Consider the following 25,774-nt stretch of genomic DNA (forward strand, 5'->3'; position numbering starts at 1 on the left):
AAAGTGGACTAGGACCGAATTCCTACTAAAATAACATATTACATTCATAATATTAAAATATATCTATATCTACAATCTTAATAAGAACCAATAAAGTTAGAAGCTCTAACGGGAAGAAAAAAAATGTTGGTGGAAATTATTTACTTAAACGAATGGTTCATATTATTTTGATTTTAGTAATCTGTTATGATTTTCTTTCTTTCTTTATTTTCTACAATGCAAAAGTTCATTACCTTCAAATCCATTAATTAATTATACTCATTACATTATTCATTGTCTTCTTTTTACACTATCTTGTAATTAAATAATTCGTATCAATGTTGTAATACAAAAGAATGTTATATATTTATTTATCAAGTATTCTATTAATAACATATAAAAAAATTAATAATTAATAATTTGAAGCCAATAATATTAACTACTTAGGGAGAATTTGTTGACAAAGAAGACATTCAAATAATTAACCCAATAAATTAAAGCGATAAACCACCCTATAATATTTTGTGGACTACATCACAATTGTTCACTTTAAAGTAAATCGTATTTCTTTATTAACGTGATTTAAAATGCATAAGTTTTTATTACCAAAAGTAGTATTTATTTATACTATCAATTTTAAACTAGGTAATTAGACTATCGTTTTTAAAAAATTGTAAACATTTATTTTAGTGACAATTATAACCAACCTCTCATATATTATTTTACATTTATATACTTTGATTTACCAATTTTAATAAACAAATTTAACATTTAATTACATATGCATAAACATCTCCTATATAAACTGATATACTTTGAAATACTTATTTAAAAATAAACATGGGGCATTATCCTATTTGCGCAATGCGCATGAAAAAATTAGTATATATATATAAAGGTGGTTGGGTAGGAATAGAAATCTCTCAATCATTAATGTCCTCCGATCCGCTCGAATCTGCTCAACCACTTTCCTTAAATGCGCTCATGAGTCCCCCGAAAAGACAGTTGTTATACTGTGGACCATAGGTCATGGTTGATACTGTAGTTGTGTTGAACTGATACTGCAGTTGTGTTGAACGGATACTGCAGTTGTGTTGAAAGGAAACTGCAGTTGCGCGGAACAGAGGCCATTTCATCCGTCTGTAAATGCAGTTGTGTTGAACTGATACTGCAGTTGTGTTGAACGGATACTACAGTTGTGTTGAATGGATACTGCAATTGTGTTGAATGGATGAACGACCTTTGTTCCGCGTAACTGCAGTTTCCTTTCAACACAACCGCAGTATCTTTTCAACACAACTGCAGTATCCGTTCGACACAACTGTCAGCCATGACCACAGTCCACCATGTAATTTGCGCCGAAAAGATGTCCACTTCGTCATCTTGCCCGAGGGTTTGGTGCCGAGCACTCTGTTCGAGAATACCCGACCAACCACTCTAAGGCTAATCTCATCCAGATCCTAGTATCCTCATCCATCAGTTTAATTATTATATACTCTTCTAGAATGTTTCGCCTCTTTGACTGGTTGTCCGGTCGGTAACGGCCTCACTCATTACTCACTCCTACAACCCCCTTAATTTGATTATACTTATTATATTGTAAAGATATAATATCCAGGCCATGTGCTAACTGCTAAATATATGAACACAAAATTGACTTGCACTTCAACATATGAATTATCAGACTCATATCTTCTTAAAATATCGATAAAAAGTATTGGTTCGTGTGTCGCCTAGATTTGTGTTAGTTGCCACCGCCTATTCGATCTTAATTAATTTCTTATTATCCTGAAAAGTAGCTAATCATTAATTTGCCAGTATATAATATCTTCTGCTTCGACTTAGGTTGCTACTATACTCTCTACCTATATATTATTGCAGCGAGAATTGAAGCAAGAGATTAATTAAGAAGAAGGTAGGTAGGGCGGATATGGAGGAGAGGCAAGATGTTATAGCGGTTCCATTTCCATATCAAGGTCACTTAAACCCTATGTTTCACTTCTGTTCTTGTTTATCTGCTAGAGGCCTTAAAGTCACCTTAGTCCTCACACACGGCGTGGCAAAATCCATGCAATCCACCCTTTCCCAGGCCTCCATCCATACCGTTGAGTTCATTTCCGACGGCATCGAAGGCGTGGGCGATCCGCCACGCACCTTCCAAGAATACCATGCTCGTCTGCGAGCCGCCTTTTCCGACGGGGTCGGTGCCGTTATTGAGAAGCAAAAGGCTAAAGTTCTGGTGCATGATGCGCTCATGCCGTGGCTTTTGGAGGTAGGCAGAGCGGATGGGTTGGGTGTGGCTACTTTTTTTACTCAACCTGCTTCTGTTTGTGCCGTCTATTACCATATGCTTCATGGCCACATCCAATCACATACTCATGATTCTAAGCTGCGTTTGCCTTCCTTGCCGGAACTGGAATTCCCCGATCTGCCTTCCTTTTCCTACTTTGCCGGTATTGTAGAAGAAGTTACGGAGTTTAATATCAGTCAAGCCGCAAACATGCCCAAAGCTGACTGCTTTCTCATCAACACATTTCACTCCCTGGAAGAGAAGGTTATTTTACTTTTTTTATTTTTTATTTTTTGGATTTTTTGCTTTGATACTAAGCTACTCCCTCAAGCCTCAGTTCCAAAATGTGTTTTTTTTTTTAAATATAATTTCAAATTATATACAATTTAATTTTTTAAATATTTATAAATTTATAAATTTAGGGAATAGGCCATTGTCTCCCATCCATTTATTATATGATATTAGATCAAATATCAATTTTGGTCCCACGAGTATTAATAAAATGACACTTTTCATCCACGAATATTGTTTTAGTATCAAAATTCATCATGATGATAACGTGTCTATTTTAGACATGCCAAAATCTAAAAATTTTAAGGGTATTTTTGTCTTTTTCAATTTAAGATCAAATATTAATTTCAGCCTGAATAAAGAGATTTAAGTCCTAATATCGATCACAATTCGCAGTTCTCCAATTGCGAAATGAAATCGATATTAGGGCTTAAATTTCATTTTTCATGTTCAAATTGATATCTTAATTTGAAAATAGACAAAAATACCCTTAATAATTTTATATTTCGGGATGTCTTAGATGAATGGGTGACCAGTGTGATGATTTTTTGCACTAAAATAATAGTTGTTGATGAAAATTGGTATGTATTAAACATGTGAACCAAAATTGTTATTTTGTTAATATTCGTCGAACCAAAATTGGTATTTTTAATATGATATTATAATATATATTAATATATTAATTAATGACTGCAATTATCTATGTTTTAGGTAGTGGCGTGGATGGTGAACAAATGGGCAGTGAAGTGCGTGGGACCCTTGGTTCCAATTTTCCACAAGACACTTCATGATGAAAAGCAAGATAGAATTGACTTGTTTGAGTTAGATGGTGAGAGCTGCATACAATGGCTAGATAACAGAGAACCAAAGTCGGTGGTTTACGTATCATTTGGAAGCGTTGTGGTGTTGACGGAAGAGCAAATGGAGCACATTGCGTGGGGCTTGGCTCAATCCAACAAATTCTTCATATGGATTGTGAGAGAATCTGAAGAGATTAAACTCCCTAAAGATTTTAAACTCAAGACATCAAAGATGGGCCTTATTATGAAATGGTGTCCTCAAATTGAAGTTTTGTCACACAAGGCAATCGCATGCTTTGTGACGCATTGCGGATGGAATTCGATACTAGAAGCATTGTGTTTGGGTGTGCCGATGGTCGGCATGCCACATACGACAGATCAACCGACTAATGCCAAACTTATTGAGGATGTTTGGAAAGTTGGGGTTCGAGTTAAGGTGAATGAGGAGGGACTCAGTACAAGACAAGAAATTGAGGGTTGTATAAAGCAAGTGACAGGAGAAAGAGCTGAAGAGTTTACAAGAAATGTCATAAAATGGAAAGAATTAGCCAAAGAGGCAACAAGTGAAGGTGGAAGTTCTTATGAGAATATCAAAGATTTCGTGGCTTTTGCTAAATCCTATTCCGAGTAGTACTGTAGTACATGCTCACTTCATTTGGTGATTTGGGTTAAGAGATTACCAAATGCTCTCTTCATTTGGGGGTTGGGAGAATCAGAGGTTTGGAGTTTATTTTGTAACTTGCTAGGGAGCAAAATTTGTCCTGAGCAATAGGTTTCTTCTCTTTAAATATTTTTCACAAACCAAATGGAATGCAAGTTATAAGTTACAGGAATGAGCCTTCAAACTTCAATTCCCATGTACGGAGTAATAATTCCCATGAAATTATGTCATTGTCTAAAATGCCATTATGCAATAAAGAATAACACTGTTTCTGATACAAAAATAAAAATAAAAACCCTAGCCTTACTATACTCTAAGGACTCGTTCTTTTTACATTCCTATCAACATAGTACTCTGCACTAGGTTTTTCACCTCGTTGCAATCTATTTCTGTGAAGGGTTTTTTGATATATATGAAACTGAAGAAAATAGAATCTCTATACCTAACAAAATATATGTGGTTAGAAGTTGAACCACATAACCTCAGCTGATAAGTAGCCAGAAACCTAAGTAAATGATTGTTGCAGCCTTGTAAAATGTGCAATATTTTGTACCTCTGTATTCGAAAGTAAAATGGAATGTTGATCTTCGTTCACTACATGCCATCTGACCTCATATCTTCTACACGACTGCCCAATTTTACTATGTCTTCCACAAGAATTTTCCCATCTGCATCCATACATACTTGCAGAAGTGAGAATCTAAATGAGATCTCTCTTATTCTCTTTCTGCAACTTGTCTAAAGTATATTCAGCAGTTGAGTATATAAATGTCTCTGTGATATTACTGAAGGAATTCTAAAAGGTCATTTACTAGTGTACCTTAATGCCTACTTCTAAAAGATAGCTCAATGCCATATGTATCAGCTAAGATGTGCAATTGATTGACATTAGAGAATGAAAACACACCTTTATCTTTGGAGAGGTTGGTAATCAGTTCTTGAACCCCTTCCTTGCCCAAAGTTTTCTTCAAGTACTTGGCTGCAGCTGCCACCTCCTCAGGAGTCACTTTTCCATCATAGTCCCTGTATAAGTGAGCAATATCAATGTATACAGCACTTATGAATGAAGGTCAAAAGTTCCGATGACAACAAACATAGATTTATTATATTGTCCATTCAAAATAATTATTTTATACTAATATCAGACGAAGTGGTAAAGGATAAGCAAAACTTAAAGATGACCAGACCACATTTAGAAAAAGGACAACATATTATGCTGATTTCTATTTCACCTGTCAAGGATTTGCCAACGGTCACCAATTTTGGCATCCACATCATCAATTTCCTTCTCAAGGTTCTGAAGCATCGCATCGACCTGAATCAGAGCAGCTAACCATTATTTTCATGTGTAAACCACACAGCATTTAGCACATCTTTGTTTTCGGATTTTTACTTATGTCTAAGAGAGTTTGTTTAGGAAGTGTCAAGTTGACAAGGGCTTTACATGTAGAAGCCTCACCTTATCTACGAGTGCAGAAGACACCACATCATGTGCAGTAACTTCAGACATTTGATCATTTTCTCCATGAGCAGCTTTATATGCTTTCATGGCATCTACTTCACGATCTGTACCTTCTTTATCTACCATGCTATTGTAAAGTTCTATCTGCAATAATAAACTTTCTGTCAGTACACTACCAGAGTAATAAGGTGCTATTTGCAATAATAAACTTTATGTGAGTACCAGAATAATGCCTGACAACTACACATAAGCACACACTAAATTATCACGCTGAAAAAAGACAGCTGGCCTAAGTATGGTCCAAAGGGTTCCAGAGGGGGAAGGAAAATATAGTGGAGCTAATTAAACACTATATTTTGTGCAAAATGTTTGGAACTATTTCTTGATACCTTGATGGTGGGCAGAGACAAGCAGTTTCCCCAAGTTTAAGTAATAAATGTAGTTTTCATGGAGTGCAGATAGGGCAAATGGGTAGGTGGTAGTAGGGATAAGTAGGCAGGAACTGATGTATAGAAGGGGAAGTGGATTATTGTGATGGAGGTAGTGGTGATGGTGAGGGATAGGTAAGTAGGTGAAAGAAGGGGTAGATAGTTGATTATAAATGAAAGATATGTTTATGTGTATGGGTGTGTGTTTTTATTTGGAAAATTTGGAAAATATGAAAAAAGTGTTTCCCAAATTCCTTTTCATTTTCTTTTTTTTTTTTAATTTGGAAAAGTCAAAAAAAATATGAAAAAAGTGTTCCCCCAAAGCAATGTTTTTCATTTTCTATTTTTTTAAATTTGGAAGTAGTTTATTCTAAACCCAAAATAAAACTTTTTTCATTTTTTTTCCCAGAAAATCAGAAACATTCTACAAGACTCGGACTTTAAACTTGTTAAGAGTCCCACATTGAAAATATAAGCGAGAGCATATGGGTTTATAAGGCCATAGGTTAGACTAGCTAATTGATTGGATTCAATCTTTTAGTGTGGTTTGGCCCAGGTGCATTATAGCCCAGTCGAGTGAGACCTTGGCCCAATCTTAGAATATAACAAAACTAAAATGTACCTCCTTGTTAACAAGCCTTAGAAACTCTTCCCGCTCCCTGCTCACAGACTGCAAGTAACATTTCACAAGAAAAAGACATGGTAAGAAAGAAATAATTAAAACCTATGCAGAGTTGAACAATTAAAAGTCAAGTATCTTTAATCCATCTTACAGAAGCAGAAGCCAGAACAGCCAAGGCTTGGCTAATTTCGCATAGATGCTCTTGTTTGTCAAGTGCTCTTGCTCTTGCTTGTTCTTGTGCTTCTCTAGCTGTTGGGATAATCATCTCTTTCAAAGCTACATCTTCATTGCCAAGAGGTTCTTTCTTCTTGGCTTGCTGTTCTTTCTCTTTCTCTTTCTCTTTCTTTTCCTCCTCCTATGTCAGTTGAGTTATTTAAATTAACAGTGATATTGCTAAGAATTATATATATTGCTAATTAGAAACTACAAAAGGCTCAAGGAATAGAAGTTTATTCCTGACTACTTCCAACTCAAAAATATTTTGCTCCTCCCTCAGCACTTTTACATGCATAATAAAATAAATGCTTAATGCTACAGGTGGGAATAAGAGTGGGATTTGGCTGGATTGAAAACGGAATAGATGGAGGAAAAAATAAAAAATAAAAAAATAAAAGCAGATCTTCAAAGCATAAAAAATGAATTACAGGTGAATTTGACATGTTATATCAACTATCAAGACAATTAACATTTTTCAGCTAGAATTTTTTTTATGATCTTTTTGTTAATATATTGTATTAGCAAAATAGAACATACTGAGCTTACTCAAAAGTAACAAAGCGTTCAACCCATTTAAGAAAATAATAATAAAAAAAAAAAAACAGAAATTCAATAAAGAAACAATGTGTGCTAGTACAATTGTACAAAAATAAAGTTGGATCCTATGCAACCCATTTATGAATTATGACCCCTCCTATAATTGAATTTCAACCTGGCAAAACCTATATTTTAAAATGTGACCCACCAGAACAGCTTTAACATGGGCAGGGTACCACAGTTTGGACTAAAATTATCAGACAACAAATAAAGTAGGGAACATCAAAATATCAAATAGGGTGTCATCATAGTAGGAAATCAGGGAGAACTTTACTAACCCTGATCAGCTCATCCTGCATAGCAAGGTACTCCAATTTCCTCCTCCTTTCTGAAACAGAATCTTCAGATGGCAAGGATGTGATACCCACAGTGTCCACAACCTCATCTGGAAGTGAAGACAATGTCGCTCCTACAGCCTCTTCAATCTTGGACCTTCCAGACACAATGAAAGCCCTGTATACAGCATAATTGAAAAAGCTAAGTACCATTAGCAAATTTTCTGCCTATGTGTGCTGTGTGCATGTGTGAAAGGGAGACATATTCAGATGTACCTGGAAAGGATCAACAGTGAAGATGGTATTGAGTGATTAAGTGACAAATCCAACCAATCACGAAGCTGCAGCAGAATGAAACAATTGAATTAGAATTTAGAAGCATGAAAGCATAAAGAGAGATGTATAACAGTATCAATACAACAGCAGCCACTTAACTTTTTTTTTTGAGAGGACACATTTCGTGAAGTAGAGAAGAAAATATTTTAACAGCTTTACATCACAAATGCTATGGCTTTATGCAGTTTTAAAATGTTCACATCAAACAGTGGTACAAGTCTTTTTACACCAAACACTATTCACAAGAACTGCAACAAAAGTCCAGCACAAGTATCTACCAATAACAACAACAACAATAATATGGGAACAGTAGCCTAGTCCTAGAGGGTCCCGAAGGGAAAAAAGGAAGAGTTTGAAGGAGACAGGGTATTAGGGGAACACCTGTTGGCGCATGTCTTCCACTGAACGCAACCCAAGCATGCCACGCTCTCTACATTCCTCACGAAGTTCAGCCTCTGATAGAGACTCCACACCCTCAGCTTGAATCAACTTATCATCATTCTTAATCCTAGCAAGATAAAAAGTTCAATTCCAAACATCTCAGCATCAATTAAGCAGAGGTTTTAAGGGGAATAGTACACAGTAAAAATTAAATATAATAAAAAAAAGGATGTGTACACACAAAACAATTCCATATAATGTGCAAAATAGAATCCATGGCACAAATGGCACAATGCATGATTTTTTTTCTTTCCCAGTTTCCCTACACAACATAGTTACATAGGAGACTTTCTGAAACAAATTTTTAGCACTAGGGGTGTAAAAGCAAAAGTATTAGGTTAGTATTAGTGAAGTCTACATGTAATATCTAGCCCTTCAAACCTGCATTTCCACAGCACACACTGGGATTGCCTTTTCATTATACTAGTAGCATTTAATGCCATTTCATCCAACAAATTATTATGTGCTTGCATTACTAATACTTTCCACTCAATTTGCTGTAAAGTGTTTCAGTTATCATTTACCAGGGTGAAATATTAACCAAAACACAGGGTAGTCAAACACTAAGAGTTACAGCATCTAAGAGCAGCAGGGTTAACTAAACCCATGAGAAGTCAGTAATCCATGTATAAATACACTGACTCATTGCATAATAGTTGAACCTCCACACCATAATACTTGTTTCAGTAAATCATCATATAATCATAGCTATTTGTGAAATGTAACAGGCACTCAAGTTGCCTACAATCTCAATAAATTGTAAAGTGATCAATAGTTATTTGTGAAAAATAAGAGGTAGATCTCTCCTGTTCTTTTTCTATACATTTTTGTATCAAGAAAAGTGTGAATATGCAATTATAATTGCAAGTGAGATATAACAGCTTCCTTCTTTATTGGATTTTTTTTGTGCGTGTAAAAAAAGGAACAACAAGAGGTGGATTTATTTTCAACGTTTCTGAAGCCTTGAGTACAGGTTTTTACCTTATTTTTGCCACCTTCCCAAGTGCAAAGCATTAATAAATGTACTGGTTTATTTATTATTTGTATAAAGAAAATAATCATGGGATTCAATTTGGACAGTTTGAAATTTGGCACATGCCAAAATTGATTACCTGGCAGTCAAGATTAAGATATGGCTTACCTTTGTAATCTTTTTCGAAGCATAAAGCGCAAATAAGCATCTGTTCCAAAAGGACTGATTCCCATGTACTTGCACATACTTACTAATCGAGGCCTGAAACAGAAAATGTGTCACTTATCATTCTATATATCTCCACTAAACAAGATCATATTGACTAGCAAGAAGAAGTCAAGTTTATTAAAAGATAAATTTGAGATACACAAAACCTGCTAATATTATCCAGCGTCAATTCATCATTGAACAATTTAGCGAAAGCCAAAATTTCCTCATTTGAAATGGGAGCACCTCTTCTAGCCTGAAAGAGAGGTTCATAATATCAAAATTTCAATCTCATTTTCTTTTTTTCTATTTTTGCAGGCAAGGAAGTAGGTTTACATATCATGGATGAGTTTGAAGGTCCTACCCTGCTCAGGAACTCATCAAGATCTTCTGCTGTTTGCTTTACTTCCCCACTCCTTGAATTTTGGACTTCTTTTGCCATTTCTCTGACAGTGTCCTGAAGAAACTTCGCATATCCTATCCTCGCATTTAACCTCCTTTTCAATGCTTCCTAAGTTCAACCATGCAAATAAAATGCATTGGTTCAATAATGAAATAATCAGAAGGAAGACAAAGCATAAAAATATGCATAAGGTCGTGTGCACAGCATATATTATCTAACTGACAAACCATTTTTTCACTCTGAAGGCTAGTAAGTGTATTCCTTTCGGAGCCCACTGCCCACCTTTTTCAAAAAGTTCAATATGTTCCCTGATTGGTCTTAGCAAAATAACTTGAGTATGACCAACACGGTCTAATAATACAATTTACAAAATATAGAGAGCGGGACAACCTATTAAGACATGCCATTCTTCAGTCCACGTGAGTGGAGTCAATGGTACAATTGTATCAGTCGACAATAAGCATACTGTAAGTGTGCATCCAAGAAGACTGATGGTGCTAAAAGGAGGAAAAACACTTCAAAGATAAACAGAAGAGTAGAATAATACCTGTTCTTTCATCTTGTCTTGAAACGTTGATGGTAACATGTTCGGAAATAACTTCAAGAATACTGGCAGCAGGAATTCCATGAATGGTACAATGATGAAAACAGCAAAAGGAACCAGCCTGAAAATATCAGCTGTAGTCCGTGTGAGTTGTTGCCTCTCCCTGCGTGACAGACTCTTCCCATTGGCAAGTTTTAGCAATAATCTTGAACTGATCCTCACATCAGCCCATAAAAGCTTAGAACCCAACCAATAATGCTGCAGTGTGGATATAAACTCCTTTTTCCAATGAGTGAGCTTTTTGGCCCAATCTTCCCTGGGCAAAGAAAATAATGACACCAAATCAAACCATAACCATCCATTCAGGTAAACTAGATTACGAAATTTTCTAACCTGCTCATGGAAGCTACAGCTTGTAAAGCGGGACCAATACCCAAAAGTGTAGCCCATACTCTTTGTAAAACAGATTTAGCAACCTTGTTAGACTCTTGGAACTGTATTGCTTTTGCTTTTGCTTTAGCAGAACTTAGCCCTTCAACAGCTTGATCGCATTCCTCTGGAGAAGCTTCTTTCTTTTTGGCAACCAGATCATTATTTTCATCATCACTTCCACTATCAGGTTGTTTAGCAGTTGCTGTCGAAGAATAACGTAGAGTGTAAGGCAGCAACGTGTGTCCCATTGGTGAGATGAGACCCAATCTTGCAGGCATTGTGATTCCAACATTTCCATGGCCATGTAATGTGATTCCACCAGATCTATGCCATAAAAGTCCTGATGTTGAAAAGCTTGAAACTTCTCCATGATCTTCTACACAATCTGAACATTGAGAAATATGGTTTCCAACAGAGGTGAAACCTCCAGAATAACGAGTAGACTGATTAGAACTGAACTTGTGAAAATTTTGAATTGACCAAGCAGAGGCCTCCAAATAGTCAGAAATAAATTTCCTTCTCCTTAAAAGAGCTCGACAGGCCATTATGTTTGTGTCTTCACAGAGAGAACCAGAGTTGCATTATACGGCAATCAGCACTTCACTTATTTAAGCTAGTGAGGACATACACAGAAAAATCACATATCAAACTGACTGGATTTCCAGCTATAACACCACATCATCTCTTCTTAAAACAAGGTTAAATTCAGATGCTAATTAAAGGAGGGAAGGGGAATCAAATGTCAATGGTTTTCAGATCCTCTGGTTATTTGACCATTTTAGTATAATTGGGAAAATGAAAACTTTCAATGTGAAATCTACTTAAAATGCAAAACACAATCTTTTATTAAAAAATACATAAACATATATATGTATACTATACATGTTTCTAATTCAATAAACACTAATTTGAAGAAACCAAGAGATTTAAACTCGTATACAACAAGTGCACACGGAAAACATGAAATTATCAAAATGTAATATTAAACTGAATCCACGGAATCCTGACCAAGGAATGGAAAATGGCTAAAAATCATCTCTATCTGCGATCATTAAAGAGAAACTACTTCAATATAATCTTAACTGAATAAGTGATCCGAAAAAGAAGCACAACAGCTATTCCTTCTCAGCAGAACAATTATCGGAAAGAAACAAAAATAAATAAATATATAATATCAAAACGAAAACCGTAATATAAAAAATGGATTACTTATATGCATATACCGATATACGTACCAAATACATATATGCAGAAAACAAACTTGAAGAGCAAGATAATAGATTAATAGGGATTGAGAGACTTACGGGATGAGAAAGTCGACCGGAGAATGAATATGAAGAAAGCTTACGTATTTGTCTAATGTAGAGCTTGTATAGACTAACCGTCGCCGGCGATGGCTGAGAGAGAAGGCTAGCCAGGGTAGCAACTATCAAGTTGAAGAGGGGGAAAACTGGACTGAGATTTTAGAATGGAAGTGAGGGGTTTTAGACTTACACGTTTATTGAAGCGCAAGACACTACACTCTCGACCGTCAGATCTTTTTCTTCCTTTGACGGTTCCACCGAAATTGGTTTGGTTCAAACGTTCGAACCAACATTGGAATCCAAATCAAATATATAATAAGTAAAATGAGTAACCTCTTTATTTGATGTCTTAATCATAAATATTAATTAGAATCAAAATATAAGTTATGTACATGTGTGTATAATTTTTATTTTTTTTTAGGTCACGAGGTGTCCTGACCAGACTCTAATTGGAAAAGGTTTAAACTCCCGACCCCTCTTAAGGACAATAGTGCACAAATCACTCACGCCAATTAAGCCGGTTGCATGCGTGTATAATTTTTATTGTGCGTAGTAAAAGTAAGTAAATAAAAAAAAAAGTTGTTGAAATAAATTTGATAAATCAATATAAATGTGTCAAATTAAAAGCTCCTAAAATATGTGTAGTAACTTCTTTCTTTTTCTTTTTCTTCTCTTCGAGTCAAGTAAATAATATATAAATGCTAAATAAGGGTGAAAATGTGGAAATGAATAAGAGTTGAATATATGCTGGTTAAATTGTGAGATTGATATTCTGTCGAAATTGCTAACCATGAATTCCTATTTTAAAAAATTAAAGCATAAATAGCATTAAACCGGATCGGAGCAAAATAAATGTATTTTTAGATTTTGAAGTATATAATTTGTAGTATTTGTGTATAAGTAAATTATATTTGTAGTATTTTAAAAATGAAGTGTACAATTATACATTAAATAATAAAATAAATACTCAAAATACCTTTTTTTATGAGATGTTAAATATTCAATATTACAGTCCATAGTTTATAGTTATGAAATAAATTCTACCAAATAAATAAAGTATTGTGTGTGTGATTTTTTTAAAGGAATAGTGTGTGTTTATTCATTCAATAAAGTGGTATATTATCAATTAATTATATTAAAAAAAAGGTTTATTTGTTAACAAATTATGATATTAGTTATACTTTTAGTACTTTGATTATGCACAAATTAATAAATTAGTTCATCTTTAATGAAAAGTGACAATTATATATATTGTTTAGGTGTTTTGGAGGATGTGTTGATTATATCTTCCAATAGAGCTCCAGAGGTTCATGTGTATGGACATTTTTGTTTTCTAATACTAATAAGAGCCAATAAAATTAAGTCAATGAATGGTTAAGATTATTTTTTAATTTTTTTAATTTTTATATTTTATCATATATTATATTATTTTATTATCTTAAATACCTATGCATTCCGTTAGTATAAATTTTAATCAGAGTTGCCATAATTGTTGAACATATAATACGAATATGTTATAGTGTATTGAAAAATACAATATAATATGAACTTTTGTCAAATAATTAGCCCAACTAGATACATACCATTCAAAGTTGAACATCAAAGATTACAAATAAGAAACCTTGAAAATCATTTTCTTGCAAATGGTACAATTGTGCACTACCATACAAATATTGTACTGTTATTTTTTATTGGACAAAAGTGTTCTTACATCATTGTCAGGCAACCTAACTACAAAGTTGTTAGATGAAAAATACAGTTATACCTAACTCTAAACATTAATGGCCTATTTGGTTGGATGTAGTTTGGGGAGAATTGCAATTCAGTGAATTCCCAGACTACAGTGTTTAGTTGGAGGGAATTGCAATTCCCTCCAAATGATGAATTGCAATTCATGGGGTACCCTCCATGAATTGCAATTCAGTGGAGATGAGGGGCAATTTGTTGGTGTAAAGATAATTTTGCCCATCCTCCCATACCCTCTGTCTTTAAAAAAGAATTGAAATAATAATAATAATAATAATAATAATAATAATAATAAATATTATTATTATTATTTTGAAAGAATTATTATTATTATTTTGAAAGAATTATTATTATTATACTTATTATTATTATTATTATTATTTGAAAGAATTATCATTATTATTATTATTACTACTACTACTACATCTACCACAACATAAGGGCATTTTAGTCATTTTGTCACTTCTTACCTTTTCCCGTAAGCCCATTATCTAAAGAATTGACAATGTTGACATCCTATTGGCTCCAATTGAATAAGTTTATACATCATGCACATAATTTTATCAATGAATGCAAACTTCTAAATAAATTTGTAAGTTATTTTTTAATATAGCATTATAACAATATCTATTGTAACCATATATTTAATATAGCCATCATTGGCATGGAGAAAGTAGGGGAACACAAAAAGAAGTGCGCGAGTAAGCCAAAAGAAATAATTTTTTAGGATATCAACAAAATTTATAAGGGTGGCCACCGATTCATAACGGATTAAATTTTTTTTTTTTAGAACAGTAAATAAACACATAATTAAAATTTAAAATATATATAATTTAAATATGGCGGCCGCCAACTTATCGGAAAATCTTCCATAGCCAATTTTTTTCTAGAGCTATTTTTTTTCCATTTATTTAATTTATTCAAATAGGACATGTATGTCAATTAAAACAACAAAGATATAAACTTCGTACATACTAAAAATACATTATTTGTATACGTAAAATATATATTTTTTATATATTATTAAATAATGTATATTCAATATACAAATAATATACTTTTAATATATTAAAAATGTATATTACATTTATGGTCTACACATTAATTTGCTGTCACGCAGGACTGGGTCAAAAAGTAAATAATTGGATCAAGGTTTTTCAATTAGATTGGTATGAAATGAGGTATCGTAGTTACTTTTCCCCAAGTAAGCCTCGTTCGACTTTGAGAAGTGAAAACAATTGAACTTTGTAGGAAACTTCTATGCTTGAAATCTTGGATTGTTCCAAATAAGGCCCCTCGAGGGTATTTATCCATACCACATCCTCAATCATTGGTGGAGATCTACTTAATTATATGGTTAATATTTATTCTCTAGAATCCTCCAAAACTCTATATACATATTTGATGATTCGATGATGTTCTATAATATTTTTTGTATCTCTACAACCTCTAGATGCTATGTACATGCCTCTAGACCATTATGTATAAATGTTGGAAAACTCTAGAAAAATATAGCAACCCTCGAAAATGTGTAGCAAAGTGCCATGCGCATTACACAAAGTCCAAAACTTTAATCAATTCTTTTTGTTTTCTTTAATGTGAAGTTATTACGTTTATCTATATAATGTGCGTATTACGCAATTAAATTACTACCCAATATTAAAATTAAAAAAAGTAAATACTTAGTATAATTTTTAAATATTAAATAGTTAATTAATATAATATACACACATACACTAATAACATGAACTAAAAAATGTTCGTCTAATTATTTGATGAAAAGAATGGTTACGATTTTTTTTATCTTAGTATTTTTCTTTTATTTCCTTCTTCACACTCTATTATATCATTTACTTTTCCTAAATACCGCTACACTCGGTTAGTGTAAACTTTAGTAACGAAATATTTATTATTTTTAACTTACTTATTGATTTTAATAATGAAGGTCTTAGGTTCGAACCACATCCCAATCAAAGTTGGCATAATTATTGAACATATACAAAATATTTCACATAAAAAAAGTTTGGACAAAAAATTATTGAGCATTTATATTATACATAGATACATATCTACTATACTAATAAGAGCCAAAGAGAGTTAGGCCTAAAATGGGTAGAAAAAATGGCGGTCAAATTATTTAATCAAATGGATGGTTCAGATGAATTATTTAATCAAATAGATGGTTAAGATAATTCAAATTAATATTATTAATAAAGATTACCTAATTTAACCTTACTTTTATGATTATCCGTTAAGTTGTCCGTTAAATATTCTCTTCTCTGTAATATTCCGTTAACTTTTAACTTACACATTAATTAAAATAAGAAAGGTCTTAGGTTCGAACCTCATCTCAATCAAATTTGACATAATTAAGTTTCTCACTCTATTTTACTCTTATTAAATTAAATAAATTAGTAGTTACAAAAAAAAATGATACATATGTATTTCTTTAATTTAGAATTATGTGTCTACAATACCTTTATTTGAAAAAATTATTTATTATCAAAAAATTAAATTAAATAAGAGAAATAATTTCATTAGTTATACTGTCTTTATTTTCTCTCATGCAAAGATTCTTTACATTCAAATTTATCAATTGATATTCATTACATTGTCCATTATCTTATTTTTACAATATCTTGTAATTAAATATCAAAGTTATAGTACAAAATAATATATATTTATTTACCAAGTATTTTATTAATACTATGAAAATAAAAATTTAAAATAATTTGAAGCTAATTATATTAACTGCTTGGGGATTGGTTGACAAAGAGAGTACTCAAATAATAACCCAACAAATTGAAGCGGAATCACTCCACTTTACTCTTATTGAATTAAATAAATTAGTAGTTACACCAAAAAATGATACATATGTATTTCTTTAATACCATGAAAAAAATAAAAAAGAATAGTTTGAAACCAATCATATTAACTACTTGGGGAATTTGTTGACAATGAAAGTACTCAAATAACTCATTACCCAGCAAATTGAAGCAAAAAACTACATTTTAATATCTTTGGAAAACATAATATTTTAAATTTTCAAATTTTTATTAATTTATTTAATCTTTTTTCTTAAACTAGGGATTTCTTTATCCGCAATAATAACTCATTCAACAATAATGGTTGAACCAAATGAACCCCAAGCAGAACACCTAAAGGAAAAGTCCATAGCTCCTATATCATAATCTCATTGCATGACGTTGTCATCTATGCTATCAACAATAACCGAATTGCAAATAACACACTACCAACAAAAAGGAAGAGAACAAATAGTAAAGATGAAGACAATGACAATGTTACTCAAAAGAGAATTAAGAACACTTAGAAAAATTCCAATTAAAATTAGTATTTATTTAGACTATCATTTTAGACCAAATATTTAGACTATCGATTTTACAAGGTTGCAAACATTTATTTTAGTAATAATTATAATGAATTTTCTATATTATCTTGGATTCATATACTTTGAGTTAGATATTTAAATAAAAAAATTCGACATTCAATTACCCATGTATAAACTTTTCCTATATAATCTTGCATTGATATACTTTCAAATATTTATTTAAATATAAACATTTGACATTAACCCATTCGTGCAATGAGCGTATAAAACTAGTAACTAAAATAAGTTTTAAAAAAGAGGACAAAGTAATACATTCAATCACTAAAATAGTAAAATATATACAAATTTAATAGTAAAAAAATTACTAGACAAAATTAAAACTCAATAATTAAAGTGATAAAATCATTATAATTGAGATCATTTCAGTAATTTATTAAATATGTATATAGCATATTGTTCAATCATAACATATACTCCGTAATATATTGTTCAATTTTGACTAACATTATGCGACTGTATTTGCCCCTTTTTAAAAAGCCAATATTGAGTGGCACAGCCAAAATACGGTTCGTCCGGATCGTATCAGATATGACTATATGAGATATCCCCGTATATATTTCCACCTTCAAAAAGGTCTATTACATTTACGCAGGCTCTCTTCCACAGTTCCACAGCCTCGATGGCGGTTATCTCAACTCACTCTACTCCATTCTCACGCCTGAAACCACCCTGCGATGATCTGAGTTTTTTCAGAAAGCTCGGCTTCTGCACGGCAAGCCCTAATATCCATGTCGGGAAGCTCAAAAAACTCTCCGTCGTCTTTGCAAATGCCGCTGATGGGCAGCACAAAGCCCTGAGTGAAATCACTCTCTCCACCTCCGATCTAGGGGTAAATGACTGAAATAGGCATGCATGGGTAGTAATTGACAAATTAGGGAATTCGAAGGGAGCTGAACAAAAGTGGGAAAAACTCCTTTGGGAAATGCGTTTGGTGGCAGAAACGCATTTCCCAAATGCGTTCCTTTTTTTTTTTTTTTCCAAATACAGGATGCGAAAGCAATTAGCAAATGCGTGTATAGTATAAAATACACTAAACGCAAGTAACAAATGCATTCAACGTATACATAACTATACACGTGTGAAATGCGTTCCTTGTATCATACTTTGCACAATCATCACTCTTTCTCGTATGTGCAGGCTTCCTCCCTGAGCTGCATCTCATGTGCCTCTTCCTTAGCTGTCTTAAAACAAATGCCTAACAATTGATATTATTATAAAACTAAAAATTTTAGGCTATTTAGTACAATTATGAGTATAGAATTAAATTTTAAATGCAACAGATAAATGTAGCAACATGACTAACCAGATTTCTTAGTTGACATTCCGCCATCCTTTTTCCCTACAACAGTTGTATCTTTGCTAGAAAGCTCGCATCTTGGCAAACGATTAGAATTTCCTTTGTCCTGCCACAAGTTCAAAGTCAATCAGGAAAGTAGAGGGAAAAGATAACACAGAGAAATACACAAAAGAAGGAGAAAAGGTAAATGTAGTTACCGTCATCATTGCTATCATAGACTTGGAAACGGCCTTTCGATTGTTTTGTGTTCTTAGCTGAAATGGATTCAGCAATATAAACTCCTTGCTCAGTGGAAAGCATCCTTTCAGGAGTACGAAAGATCTGAAGAAAAGAACACAAGCATGAGAAAGCCTGTTGTAGTACATACAGAGAACATAAATTAGAGCATCTAAAGCTAAGTAAAAACTAAAAAAGATAATGGTACCTTTTAGATTTGGCATTCACAGTGAGGATGATAGGCTTTTTTAGCACTCAAAAACAATACATTTCCTTTCACATATAAAAGACTTGGGTTTAATACACTTGGAAGCGTAAAGAAGATACTACAATTATAGGTGCCACAAACACATGAATGATAAAAACCACTATAATAAAGATGAAATCAGGTAAAAGACAGTAAAATTAATAACGATTTCAAAGAACAGAAGTGCAATTATCCTTTCATAATTGATCTCCATTTTGAAGGGTAAGAATCAACCTGAATGTCACATATCATGTGCATGACGGTCTGGAAGGTCATTGAAGTTCTGCAGAAGATTAAACACAAGTTTCAACTCACAATAAGCAGTAATAAACTAATATGCTAAGAACTTCATGAATTACTTACAAAAAAATTCAAAACTTCACAAAACAAACCAGATAACCTTAACGAATTCAGTATAAGTTTCTCCAGGAATTATAGACATCAGAGTTGAGAATGAGTTTATTGCTGCTTCTTGCTCGAAATGCTTTTGACTCATCAGTCCCCTTGAGCCCAGCAAGCCCTGGAAATACCATAAAGAGATTTTGGGTTTTATTAAAGTCAGCATTCAGCAATGGACAAAACAAAGAAGTCCACATAAAATCAATTAAGTTAAGTTATTCGCCTGACACAAGCCAGTAACATCAGTGGAAAGAAGATAAACAACATCAAAGCCCTGTCTCTGCAAATACTTCTGTACCCTCTGAGAAAATAAAAAGGAAGAGAACAGAAATATGAGACACTACAAGCCTGTGCTAGAGTATAGACCATAGCGGAAATGAACAGATAGGAACCACCAGAAACTGGGCATAGCCAGTGGAGTTGACAAAAATGCTCAAAATATTTTTCAAACATGCAAGTTAAAGATACTATTTATAGAGCAAAAAAAGAAAAGAAAGAGAAACTATAATTACTATACCAAGCTCCAATTCAAGGTGAAAGCATGACACATGCAAATTATGCAAAAAAAAAAAAAAAAAAAATCAAAGCAAAACACAAATGAACTTTAAGCAATGACTCAAATTTAAATGATGTGAAAGAGGAAAACAACTAAATGACATTATGGCATAAAAAATTAGGTTCCTAACATATCAGTATAGCCCATTGCAGTGAGTAAAGCAGGAAGGATGGTACGAACTACCAAGGTGGGCATCAAGACCAGGTCCAGCAACCTCTGCTAAAGCTCCCAAAGCATGTGCATAGAAGGCACTGGATATAAAACCAAAGATCTTTGTGAATAATAAAGAAATACTAGTATACAAAAAGCTATAAGAAACAGACACAATACTTACGAAAGAGGAAGGTGGACAAGCTTGGGAAGGATATGAGGCAGCACAGCACTGGTCCTGACACTGAAAGAAGCATCCAAAACATTTTCAATATCAGAAAAGGTGCCCAGGCAGAAATGTAAGAAAATACACATTTGCAAATGGTTTTCAACCTTAAAATCTGTTTTAAATCATCCAGAGCAGTATCAGAGGTTTGATCGTCCTCCAGAGCATCACAGCTATTTTCAATCTCCCTTGCTCAAACCAGACATGAATAGACACATAATTCAAGCGAAAGTTAGGGTACTTGGAACAACAATGGCTGTTGCTGAGGAAACCACCAACTTGCTTTGGCTCAGCCTTGAATGGCCTCACAGCAGAATGTCGCCCGGAGAAACTAACATAATAAGATAATGGCTCAGCATTTTTGAGGATCAAAACAAAACTAAAGTTTCAAAAAGCATACCTCCCAAGAAAAGCATTTGAAAATTTCAGAAGATCAACAACATTTTATCAAAAGAAATCTTGGTCTCAAGAAGTCAACAATGTCCAGGCTTTTTATTACAATTAGGATCTCCATAACAAACATCGAAAATATTGTCATCCACGTACACTTCACCATTTCCATCATTTTCAGCACCTTCATCATCATCATTATTTTCATCCTCTCCCTCTCCATCAATGTTTGAAATGTTCAAATGAGGATGCGGGGGGGCAGTTTCCTTTTGTTAACAAGCAAGATACACAAAGCTGCTCCCACTCCTTCAAAAGAGACAAGAAATCTTCAGCAGACTCATTCCTCACCTGAATAATAACACCACCACCAATTTTATTTAAAAATAAGAATTAATGAATAAATACAACCTACAAAAGAAAAGGAATAAGAGAGGATAATGTTACATTGTTACATTTGTCTCTGGATGGTTTAACCCCAAGCTTTCAAATGCATACTGCAGATTTCACATCCAAGAGAGTCATTTCAGAACTACCCTCTTTAGCTTCTGCAACATCCATCTCACTGGAGATGGTAGAATGGACTCACTAGAAGAAGCTGTAACACCAGCATAAAAAAGTTATGTCCCCTCTTTCACAATGTTCCATTTTAACATTTGAAGAAAAAAAAAAAAAAAAAAAAAAAAAAAGAAGTCTCGTTTACACGGAAAAAAAGTGGTAAGTTCAAAAATGTTGAGCATGGAATCAGATACATTGTATCACAATCAGCTTTTATGATGTCCCTTGAATTGGAATTACCCTGTGATAAATAGAACACATTAGAACCAAAACGAAGTGTCCCTAGTCAGCTGGTGGGAACACAACTTTAATTCAATCATCAAATATGAATTCACTTGCCTGTTCCAAGAGGCATTCTTTTTCTTCCTGTTCTTCAGCAGTCAAAGGTTCTCCCACATCTGGGCAAGAAATCACTGGTTAGGAAACAAAGGACTGGTTGTTAACATACCTTATTTCAAGTAGTTAATTGAAATGGAGAGAAGAACCATGACCCACCATGAGGGAGCGAACTTCCTTCTCAAACAGCTCACTTAGTCTCTGTGTGTTAAAGAATTGGAAGTCATGCCTGCAAGACATAGAAAGTAGAAGAAAATTAAAAGGTTTAGGTCAAGTAGATAAAATATTCTAAAATAAAATATCACAGGAGCTCCTTACAACTGAGGCATGCAAGGAATTCGAGGCTCTTTGGGTCTTGAAGGACCATTCTGTCGCATTGTTTGCTTGAAATATTCCAACTTCGAGTAACTATTGACAAAGAGAAGGGTCAAAAATCATTCAACAAAAAGATAATTTTATTAGTCAGCTGGCAATTAGCATACTTGCACTTTCTCTCTCTTCTTGGTGGCTCAATCCAATTTTCACTGGCAATCTTCTTAAGATCAACCTTATTTCCATCCTTCATCAGCAACAAGTAACAAAAAAAGAACCCCAAAAAACAAAAGATCATAGACCAACTAACATTTTCATCATTGGAGTCATAGATATCAGCAGCTGCATAAAATGAGATCTAGATTAGCCCACGGGGGGGGAGAGAGAGAGAGAGGGAGGAAAAAAAAACTTGATAGCATAAGGTCATCCATCTTAAACTTGATAGCATCTTCTGTAAACTTCTTCATCTTGGCATCAAGTTCAGCTGTAGCCTCTTCTCCTTTAGCAATGATCCTATATATATCTTCATCTCTGATTGTGCTATCCTTGGAACTGAAAACCATCTCAGCACCAAACCTCACCATCTACAGTAGCTAATCCTTATTTACAGCTGCAGTGACTCAAGCCAAGGATCCAAATTAGTTATTACAGATCACAGCTATATATCAAAAATGGCAAAACCATGAGAAACCTTACCTTTTTGCTCTGTCAGTCTTCCTTGCTGGATTAACAAAGTATCAAGTGCAAGCTTCTTATAAGCTCTTTCAATCACCTTTTCCTCAATAGTATACTGCTCATAGAATTATAATTTAAAAATATTAATTTATGTCCATGCTGAGTTAAAATATTAAAGATAAAATTGAACAAACCTCAGTGCAAAACAGAACACTTGAACTTCCTTCTGACCAATCCTATGAGCAAGATCCTGAGCTTGCAAATCAACCTGTGGATTCCTGAAATGTTGGTGAACACAATCGGGTTATAAAACTAATAGCATCCAGTGCCAGAAACATGAAATGTTGAATATCCTACCAATCACTGTCGTAAAGTATCACAATATCAGCAGTCGCCAGATTGATTCCAATACCCCCAGCCCTAGTTGATAACAAGAAAGGAAATTTATAACTTCCTGGCTTGTTGAAGCATCACGATCCTCCCCACCAGTATTTCCGTCAATCCGGCAATATTGATGGCCACGGTACATTAAGTAGTCTTCAAGGATGTGTAAAAGTCTGGTCATCTGCATTACAAGATAAGAGGAAATTGCTCAGTCAATACCATGCCACAAAAGTTTATAGAAGGGAACAATAATACCATTTATAGATCTGAAGAACTGTGAAAATATTAACACCACTGAACCACGCTCCTTTAGTTTTGGAAGCAAGCTTATCCAGAAGAACCGAAAAAAAGTGAGAAATTACATGATAGGGAAAAAAGAAACAAAAAATAAATAAAACAAAAAAAAAAATCCTTAAAATGGATGAAAAGTGAAGTAAATAAACAAATAAAAGAACTAGAAATGTTTTTTTTTTTAAGCTGAAATTCTGAAAATCAATTCAAAACAAATTAAATAAACCTAATAAAATACCTATTAGTTATTTTAAAATATAATTACAAAATTGTTAAATGAACTTTGAAAATACACACTAAAAACTAAAATACATAGAAATAACACTAAAACTTTTAAAAATTGGTAAAAAGATGGAAATTTTAACAGAGAAAAAAAAATCCGTAAAGGAAGCACAGAGTACCCAAGAAGACAGGAAAACGTTTAAAAGAAATAAAAGAAATAAAATTGAAAAAAGTAACTCTGAAAATTTATTTTTAAAAAATAAAGAAAACTTTGGAAATATTTAATGAAAATTACCCCTAAAAGTAAAAGAGTTAAATATTTAAAACATAGTTGAAAATCACTAAAAATGCAATGAATTAAATAATAAAAAAATTATTAAAAAAAATTAACAAGCTACAAACATACACCATAAACGGGTAAAAACATATTAAAAACACAAAAAACCTCTAAAAGTTATGCAGGGCCACACATGCGCTTAGCCTTCAGTTGAACCTGTTCAATTATACAGAGCATAACATCATAGCCTTCAGTTAGCTGATTGCATGGAATGGAATTCTTTCCCTAAAAAACCAACCAGGTGGCAAGTCAATATAAGTCACAAACAGCTTTTATGTTGTCCCTTGAATTGGAATTATCCTGTGATAAATCAGAACCCTAATAGCAATGAGTTAAATATGCTCAGTAATCAAGTAGCAACATACATTGGAAGGTATGCGATGAATATTGACATTGTCAACAATCAATGGTGTTATCATCCTTAACTTCAGAAGAGAAGACACTCTGTTGGTCAACAAACTCATCACACCCTTTGATAACCTAATAAAGGAACCATTGTTAAATTATCATTTAGGATGAAGTAGCAATTGTAAAACTCACTGGCAACGATTCAAGTACTTACAGTGTCCTTGGCTCTATAGTACCATTGTGCTGTAAAATAAGGTACACCATCAACTGCTTCAAACATTTCTATAATTCTGCAGATGTAATTATCCTCACCCTCTCCAGCCTGAACAGAGGAAACATCACAATAAAAAATTTTAATAAGATCAAAAATGTAGAGCAAACCTTAAGAGCATCCATTTGTTACCAAGTACATAAGGCGTGAAATTCGTATATAGAAACCTAGAGAAGCTGTGGTAAATACATTCACAAAAAGGTCCTTTTTCAATAAATTTCTTTATTTAACCTTGGTTCCTATTGTTTGAAACAGAAGAGTGATAATACCACAGAAGGAATTATCCAACAATTTTCAATGAATATTTACTAAAAACTAAGTATCACATCCTAATGACAAAAGTAAAAGACAAATCAGAACCTTACCTCAACATAAGCATCATCCCCAAGCTTATAAACCAGGCCATCAACTTTTGCTGCTGTAAATGTCTCTTAGCCTGAAGTACCCCAGCAGGTTCATCTTGGCTGTACCACCAATTAATTACAAATTTATTATATTATCTAATCAGAACATACACAAAACACTACAAAAATCTAAATCTTTGATTGAATAAATTCATTGAAACAATACATAAATGGGGCATTCACCAGCAGAGGAAATTTACCTAGTTATACTCATAGTTCCACCATTTGAGTTCTCAGTGCCCTATAACCAGAAATATTTAATCAAGAAATGCATAGCAAAACACAACAAAATAAACAAAAAAAATGTAGTAACTCAATTTAAACCGCATCAAGCCAATAAATAAGAAGAGATCAAATGCAATTTCAAGCTCAAACCTTCTGGTAGCGGTGAGGCCATCGCTGCTTCGCTTCCTCTTCCAGAACCGGACCCCCAACAAACTCGCTGTCCTAGTTTTATTTGTAATGCTCTGGGTTTATAAATAATTTTATTTTTTTTTTTAAACTATCAAATGCAAACACTCCTAATGTAAAACACCAGTTTAGAAAATAAAAGTACTATAATAAAAAATGAACGTTAAAAACACATAACAAAAACTAAAAATAAAACGAAGCAAAAAAAAAAAAAAAAAAAAAAAAAAAAAAAAAAAAAAAAAAAAAAAAAAAAAAAAAAAAAAAAAAAAAAAAAAAAAAAAAAAAAAAAAAAAAAAAAAAAAAAAAAAAAAAAAAAAAAAAAAAAAAAAAA

The 25,774-nt window shown here is 33.2% G+C and overlaps 2 protein-coding genes and 1 pseudogene across 2 annotated transcripts; 1 reads left to right on the top strand and 2 right to left on the bottom strand.

Annotated features, from left to right (window-relative positions):
• The first annotated feature begins 1,664 nt into the window (after nucleotides 1–1,664).
• On the top strand, nucleotides 1,665–4,193 carry LOC116028651 (UDP glycosyltransferase 9-like). The gene is made up of 2 exons (XM_031270431.1): nucleotides 1,665–2,533; nucleotides 3,272–4,193. The coding sequence occupies exons 1-2, from the start codon at nucleotides 1,910–1,912 to the stop codon at nucleotides 3,989–3,991; spliced, it is 1,344 nt and encodes a 447-aa protein (XP_031126291.1). The 5' UTR covers nucleotides 1,665–1,909; the 3' UTR covers nucleotides 3,992–4,193.
• Nucleotides 4,194–4,235: 42 nt separating this feature from the next.
• On the bottom strand, nucleotides 4,236–12,549 carry LOC116028642 (mitochondrial proton/calcium exchanger protein-like). The gene is made up of 15 exons (XM_031270420.1): nucleotides 12,262–12,549; nucleotides 10,919–11,570; nucleotides 10,529–10,841; nucleotides 9,943–10,089; nucleotides 9,746–9,834; nucleotides 9,540–9,632; nucleotides 8,339–8,465; nucleotides 7,898–7,962; nucleotides 7,625–7,799; nucleotides 6,685–6,888; nucleotides 6,534–6,581; nucleotides 5,481–5,627; nucleotides 5,254–5,336; nucleotides 4,929–5,044; nucleotides 4,236–4,689 (listed from the first exon to the last, which is right to left on the bottom strand). Exons 2-15 carry the CDS (start codon nucleotides 11,500–11,502, stop codon nucleotides 4,616–4,618), a joined length of 2,265 nt encoding a protein of 754 aa, XP_031126280.1. The 5' UTR covers nucleotides 11,503–11,570; nucleotides 12,262–12,549; the 3' UTR covers nucleotides 4,236–4,615.
• Nucleotides 12,550–18,317: 5,768 nt separating this feature from the next.
• LOC116000518 overlaps nucleotides 18,318–25,774 on the bottom strand; it is an 8,965-nt pseudogene continuing 1,508 nt past the window's right edge.

Source organism: Ipomoea triloba, chromosome 1 (genome assembly GCF_003576645.1).
Source record: "Ipomoea triloba cultivar NCNSP0323 chromosome 1, ASM357664v1".
In the NCBI taxonomy this organism is placed as follows: Eukaryota; Viridiplantae; Streptophyta; class Magnoliopsida; order Solanales; family Convolvulaceae; genus Ipomoea; species Ipomoea triloba.